The sequence below is a fragment of the Vicugna pacos genome, chromosome 1 (genome assembly GCF_048564905.1).
Source record: "Vicugna pacos chromosome 1, VicPac4, whole genome shotgun sequence".
Classification (NCBI taxonomy): domain Eukaryota; kingdom Metazoa; phylum Chordata; class Mammalia; order Artiodactyla; family Camelidae; genus Vicugna; species Vicugna pacos.
Genome location: NC_132987.1, coordinates 84,777,501 through 84,785,501, shown reverse-complemented (window position 1 = coordinate 84,785,501; position 8,001 = coordinate 84,777,501). Strand labels below are relative to the sequence as shown.

Here is an 8,001-nt window from a genome sequence, read left to right as displayed (position 1 = left end):
AAAGGATGTTGACACCTTAATTTTAGCCCAGTGAGAATCATTTCAGATTTCCAACCTCCAGAATTGTGAAAGAATAAATATGTTGTTTCAAGCTACTGAGTTTGTAGCAATTTGTTAGAGCAGCAATAGGAAACTAATACACCCTCCCAAGGCTTCTCATTGAGCTGAAAATAAAATGCAAACTCCATAACCTGTGTTACAAACCCTGCAAGATCAACTGTTCAATCCCATCATCAACCACTTTCCACTGCCTTTTATGGGTTCCGCAAACACGCGGAACTTAGTTCTGCCTTAAAGAGTTTTCACTATCGCCTCTGTACCTAACATGCTCCTCCCCAAACTGCCATGACTGGCTTCTTGCTACTCATGTCTGAGCTTGCCTGTTCACCTTTCCTATAGATGTTTTCCAAATCACCTGATCTAAAGTAACTCCCAGTCATTCTTTATCACATAACTCCATTTTACTCTCAGCAAAGCACTTACTAGTTTGTCACTTTTCTTATTTATGTATTTGTTTACATTTGCTTCCCCAGTCTCAATGAGCATGGAAGCTCCATGAGAATAGAATTTATAATTGTGATAACACAGAGTTGCTGATTTGCAAACTGGCCCCTGGACACAGAGGGCAAGGAGAGACCAAAGAAAGGCAGAACACTGCAGATTGGTAAGTGGTAGTTTTAATAAGCAAGAGAACTTACATACAAGGCTTGTCTTGGGCAGCTACAAGACAAGTAGATCTCCACTTCCACTTGTCAGAATCTTAAAAGTTGATACAGAGGCCTTAACTGGGCTTAGTCCACGTATACCACTCAGACGGTCTCAACACCACCTTGCTCTCTCAAGACTGTGCCCTTGGAACAAGTCCCACTGTGGGAAAAGTGGGCAAGAAGTACATTCCAAGGACAGGGGAGAGGGTGACTACCCAATTGCCCAGGTCCAGGATTCAGGTCAACCAGCAGTCACGTCTTCTTGATGACCTCCTCCTCTAACAATAGTATTTATTGCATGAATGTATGAAACAATAGTGCAAGAAATGGCAGCTGTTTTGTGATACTGAATGTAAGGACTTTTCAAAATGTTCAAGTAAGCCTAAAAATTTTCATAAATTTGTAAGAAAGGCAAAATAACAAGAAATGAGCTACATGATCCTTTTCACCAACTCCATGAGTCTTTCACTGAGCTTACATGGTTTCATGGGTAAGAGGTGAGCTAGGAGCAACATTCATCCTTCTCCCACAGTTCCTTTGGCAGAGCCTTGTGCCCAGGAAATCTTAAGCTCTCCTTGTAGGAGAAAGTCTCCCCATGGTGCTATATCAACACACTTCGTCCTGCATCTTTATAGTAATGTGGCCCTCCTCTGAAATAATCACACTGCTCAAGAGTTAAATTCTGAGGGAAATTCTTTATTTCTGCCTTTTTTTTTTTTTTGCTGTGTCTTCAGGGTACATCTCAGAAATATATATAATCCTGATATAAATGAGGTTGTAATCACACTGAGGGAAATAAGACCTACACCCATGAAGTTCCAGAGGATCACACAAGGCAAATACTGAGACCTGAGAAGGTGTTATATGGTAATATGAGTTGGGAAGTGAGAAGGAGATAGATGAGCTTGTCCTACATAGATCTTGATTTGACCATTAAGGGAGGGGTAGGATTTAGACAGATGGAGGAAAATGGTGAAGGTAATATGGTTAAGGCAAAAGGCACCAAATGAAGAATGAAAGTGACTCACTCAAAAGGCCATGAAGAGAAGGGCTTGGCTTAGGGATGGTAAATGGGAGTGCAGAATACAAGGAGGTAAAGTGAACTCAGATGAGGTAGGGTTAGGAAAATCAAGATATATAATTAACCAAACAAATTAAGAGTTGAGTTTGATGGGCTACAGGGATTCATTACACTATAAATGATGGGAAAGTTCTAAATTAGGGAATATTTTGAAGAAAGAAATCTTTTCAGAAGCAGCTTCTGGATTTGCAAGAAAAATGTAAAGGTTATTCTAGTAACTAAGGTTTAAGATTAAAGACATTATATATGTAATTTCAAAAGAAGATTCTAGAAATTGTATATTGACATTAAAATGAGGTGGGAAATGTGCTACTTTAAGACGTCTGCTCACACAATTTCTCCCCTCAGAGTCAGTAAATCCTAGCTCAGTTCCCACTTCCTCTATGAAGCCTTTGCTCACCAATCCAGTGGGAATTTTTTCTTCCAATTAGAATTTTATATTGAGATTGGTAATAAGGATAAACAGTATAAACTCACATGAATTAAAAATCAAAACATGGCCTTTAAAATTTGCTTAGAAATGGGCATTTTCCTTACTCTTTAGGTCTCAAAGGATACACTTAATTATCCCAATTTAGAATGTTTGTAATGTTTAGGAGATTAGGTCTCTCAGGCTATACTCTGATGTCAATGCCAAGTAAATCCCTTTAGAATTATCTAAAATATTTGAACCATTCTCTACCAATGACATAAATATCATCATTGACTTGTTGGTCTCCTAAGCAATCAGGAGGTTAGAATTTTATTTCTGGATCTACTTTGAAAACCATCATCAGGTAACCAACTAGCCTTTATAAAACTCTTACTGGGGAAATCCAGGTGAGAAAGCATTTAATTTTTTTCAGTAGAAATATTAACCTCCAGAAACATTTAAGTTCTTTAAGGTTTTTTCCTTATAATTCTTAAGGGTTTTTTTAAATTTTTAAGTTCCTTGAAGTCTCTCCTCTTCCTTAAGATCCATTGTATAAAAACTGGACAAATGACTATAGTTTGTTTGCATCACTTCTGACTTTAGAGGAGCCTAAATTTACCCAAAATAAATAAGCAGAGGCATACATTTATAGTAATAACAGAAAACACTAGCAAAGCTTTTGGGTTTTTTTTTTAATAATGTGGTTTGCCATATAACTTACAATTTAACAGATGAAATGGATTATTAACCTGTATGATGAAATGATGTTTAAAATTGTATCAGACATTCCCTATGTATTAAATAAATTATATGAAGAAAAATATATTTTAACCCCCTGATGTAATTTTAGGGAGCTTTTTAGTTTATCTTTTGATTTTTAGAGAAATAAAATACCAATGTAAAACTTATTTCTGTCTGATTAATTATCAACTGGGAAAAGTGAAGGAAAACTATGTTATGTGACTTCAACTTGGCAAGTGCAAGACATTTAATGAAAAAACTCATTCAAATTATGTAGCTTTAAAATGTTCATTTTTTAGACCTCAGGTTACCAAGAGTAAGGCATTTAATGAAAAAAATAACAACTCAAATCATATAGATGTCAAACATTCACTTTGAATATTGTTTCTAAAGGTATCAGTCACAAATAGTCTGAGATTTAAAAGTTAGTAACTGTTTCAGTAACTGCCAAAAGGAAAGAGATCTCCTCTCCAAAATGTTTTCCCTGTGTTCCAGGAATGTAGAGTGTAGTTATGGTTGATGCATATCCAGTAAATTATCAATGTGGAAATGTCCAGGAGAGTCAACTGATCTTCTAAGAAAGGATGTAGCACAGAGCAGGTGTTTACTAAATAACAAATCAATGAGTAAGTCATTCTTGAGTTAACTAAAATAAATGAAGGTAGGTTGAAATAAAGCATTCCCCAACAGATTAGAATTCTTGGTCTATAAGGAAAAACATAAGGGATAAATGAGGTTTAAAAATACACTGGAAGTTTAATAAATGTGAGCATCATAGAATCAGAATATTGTGAAAACACTTGACGTTCAAAAGAGTAAAACTTAACACTGAAGAATTATTGCTTTAGAGGCAAGTGGTCTCAAGAATGCATTACCACAAGAGGTGAATATATTCCTGAATGGTCTGAGATACCTGCAAGATTGTCAGCAAACTCTTACTATTTATAACCATGAATGTCATTATCACCAGAACGAAGCAGACACTTCCTCAACAGATCCACTGTGATTTAGCCACTACAGAATTGTAGAGTGCAGAAAACATTAGTTGGATCTCCAATAATTATTTGGGGATTATCAAGTTTTAAACTAAGAGCATGTCATTTTATTTATTTAATTAAAAAAGTGCTTTCTGATTGTTAAAATAGCACTTATTGTAGACAATTTGAAATAGAAGAAAATATAAAAATGACAATTTCCATAGCACAGAGAAAACTAGTGTTAAAATTTTGATATGTTTCTGTGCTGCCTTTCCTTTTCATTCATATGTAAGTATTTATTTGGAAAATTAAGATTATTCTCCATATAAAATTTTATATTTTATTTTTCACATACTGTTTTACTGTACTTTGTCATTACATTGAACATTCTAAATAAACACTATTTTTAATCATTGCACAATATACTATTATATGGATGACTCACATTGACTTATTCATGTTGACCAAATGTTTTCCATTTGAATTTTTCACTATTACACTATTACTATTACAATTACATGAGAATGGGCATCATTTTATGTCAATCTTTGTCAGAGATTTTAAATATTTCTTTCTGCTAGATTCATGGTTACTTGTCACAGGTCTGAACATTTAAGACTTTCCTTAATCTATTATCAAATTATTTTCCAATGATTGCACCCATTTATACTTTTACCAGGAATGCAAATAGGTTTCCACTGTGCTGTATGTTAGACAACACTATATAGTATCACTTTAAAAATCTTGTTATTTTGATAGGCAAAATAAATATGCCCTCGTAACTTTCAAATTATCCTTCTCTGATTAGTAATGACGTCATTACTAAACATTTTTAATGTGTTAAAATTGTATTTCTTTTGAGGTTTTTCTGTTTCTGTCCTTTATCTATTTTCTACTGATTATTCCTACTGATTTGTAGAAGCTCCTTATGGAACAAAATCACAGAAATGGTATAATATTTATTGCAATAATTTCCCAATTTGTGTCTGACGTTTGATGTTACTCATGATGTTTTTGACAGATAGTTATATAGTTGAATTTATCAATTGTTTAACCCTTAGGAATGCTTTAATTTCTTTTAATAGCATTTAAATTTCTTTATATTTCTTTATGCACATGTGCACATGGGCAACTTTATGTTGCATGCATAAGTAATATAATAAGGTCATAAAGGCCATGAAAATAGTTTGTAAAATCTTTTATAGTAGAAAAACATATGTAACATAAAATTTATCATTTTAGTTATCCTTAAGCATACACATTTCAGGAGCACTAAGTAAATTTATATTGTTGTGGCACCATCATCACAATCCAACTCTAGAACTTTTTGATCTTCCCAAACAGAAACTCCGTACCCACTAAACAACTCCCCTTTCCTTCCCTCCCCTAAAAACTACTATTCTACTTTCTGTATGTGTTTGACTACTTTGTTCATGTTAAGTGGAATCACAGAATATTTGTCGTTTTGCATCTAGTTTATTTCACTTAGCATAATGTCATAAAATTTCATCCATATTTGAACATACGTCAGAATTTCACTTTCTTTTAAGACTGAATAATATTCCATATTCTGTCTATACCACATTTTGTTCATCCATTCATCCAGTTGAGTTGTTTCCACCTTTGGTTATCCTGAATAATGCTTCTATGAACATGGGTATGAAAATAGTCTTTCAAACAACCTTGTTAATGTGAACAGATACAGTCACTGAAATTGTTTGCAAACACTGATACCAATTGCTAACACCAAAATTATGAGTCAGTTTTCCCTAATCCATACAGAGAAGTTTTTTGCACTGATTATTCCTCTCAAGACCTGAAAAGCCATCTTTGTGCATCTAATCTGATGTCTTTCTTGAAAAGATTCTGGGAAAATGTTAAGTAACTAGCTTAAAAGTTAACAGCTCGAGGAGATTGATACTCCCCAGAAATGAGCATGTACCAAAATCCATGTGAGTTGTGAAAGCATTATGGAAGATGCTCTTTGTCCTTCTGAGTCAGAGAACGCTCAGTAGTTGAACTGGGCATATTATAAAGTACCTCATTTCTCTACAATTTTTTTCTCAACAGAGGAGTCAGGAATGGCTAAAGAAAATCATACCACAAAAAATGAGTTTATACTCACAGGATTTACAGACCATCCAGAGCTGAAGACCATTCTGTTTCTGGTGTTCTTTGCCATCTACCTGATCACCATGGTGGGGAATCTTAGCGTGGTGATACTGATTTCAAAAGAGCATCGTCTTCACACACCAATGTACATCTTTCTGGGAAACCTTGCTCTTGTGGACTCTTGCTGTGCCTGTGCCATTACTCCTAAGATGTTAGCAAATTTCTTTTCTGAAAACAGAATGATTTCCCTCTATGAATGCATGGCACAATTTTATTTTCTTTGCACTGTTGAAACTGCAGACTGCTTTCTCCTGGCAGCAATGGCCTATGATCGCTATGTGGCCATATGTAACCCACTGCAGTACCACACAATGATGTCAAAGAAACTCTGCATTCAGATGACCTCAGGGGCCTACATAGCTGGAAACCTGCACTCCATGATCCATGTAGGACTTTTATTTAGGTTAGCTTTCTGTGGATCTAATCACATCAACCACTTTTATTGTGATATTCTCCCTTTATACAGACTCTCTTGTGTTGACCCTTATGTCAACGAACTGGTACTATTTATCTTTTCAGGCTCAATTCAAGTCTTCACAATTGGTAGTGTCTTAATATCTTATCTCCACATTCTCTTTACCATTTTCAAAATGAAATCCAAACAGGGAAGGGTCAAAGCCTTTTCTACCTGTGCATCTCACTTTTTGTCTGTTTCATTATTCTACGGATCTCTTTTCTTCATGTACATTAGACCAAATTTGCTTGAAGAAGGGGATAAAGATATACCAGCTGCTATTCTGTTTACAGAAGTAGTTCCCTTACTAAATCCTTTCATTTATAGCCTAAGAAATAAGGAAGTAATAACTGTCTTGAGAAAAATTCTGAAGGAAAAAAAATCTCAAAAGAATTTGAAACAAATGACCCCTACTGTAGCTTAATGATTTAAATGCAAAAAAAAAAAAACTTCCAAGTGAAATTACACAGAGAAAAAGGCACAAATTGTATGTAAAATATTAAAATATGCCAAAATATAATCAATTTAAACAGCAATATGTAAAGTAGAAAATACACAGGAAGGAGTAAACTGTGCTAAATCTTAATTCAAAATAACAAAAATCAAAACCAAACTTTGAATTCATTCAAGAAACAGTACAGTAGGTTGTCAAGGTCATGGATTGTGTCAGAATCAGGCATTATCAGCACACAAAAGATAAACAACAATTATATCTCAATAAAACTGGAAAAAAATATAATTTGTCAGGCTGAGAAAAAAAGGAAGAAAAACAACAAAACTAGCAGTTACAAATATAAAGGATAAATCTATTAAAAATTAATAGCTAGCCTACATTAATAGATTGGAGCATGAGCACTCCAGTTAAGCTCAAAGGGTTTAAGGGTATGTGAACCTTCAACCAATGAAATCACTTACAATCATGAGTGACAAAATTGAGGCAAGTAAATTTTGAGGAGTCACTTTTAATAGCATTTTGAGGGAGATTGTAGGTAGAATAGAGGTAGTGAGGAAATAAAAGTGTCAAATAAAAGTGAGTAGTATATTTCCAAGTTCCTATGGAGTTGAATAAAGATGGAACATCAATTTTCGAGAGTAGTTATCTTCACAGACACTTGTTTACGCTCATATGTACATGCATAAAAATATCATGACACAAAGTTCCAGCCAAGCAGTAAAACCTCATTTAGGATTTGAAGAGGTGATTGTCAGTGAGCTAGGGAAAACTCTATCCACCTTTTCAAGAGGTTAGGAAGGGGTTCAAAAATGGGGACACAATTATATTATACATAGAGGTGAAGAAAAGTATGCTTGTTGAGCTATGGATAGAATTTATTTAAAACATTTTTTTTCTTTTCATTATTGCAAAACCTGAAGTTGTGGGATGTAGGTAGTACTGCATGATCTTAATGTGACATATTCAAAGAATTACTTTCAACATAGATCTGAGAGCCTGCTAT

General features: G+C 34.3%; 1 protein-coding gene across 1 annotated transcript; it reads left to right on the top strand.

Moving 5' to 3' along the window:
• The first annotated feature begins 5,902 nt into the window (after nt 1-5,902).
• Nucleotides 5,903-7,241, top strand: LOC102536671 (olfactory receptor 5K1). Its single transcript, XM_006208063.3, has one exon. The coding sequence runs from the start codon at nt 6,000-6,002 to the stop codon at nt 6,966-6,968; it is 969 nt and encodes a 322-aa protein (XP_006208125.2). The 5' UTR covers nt 5,903-5,999; the 3' UTR covers nt 6,969-7,241.
• Nucleotides 7,242-8,001: the final 760 nt, after the last annotated feature.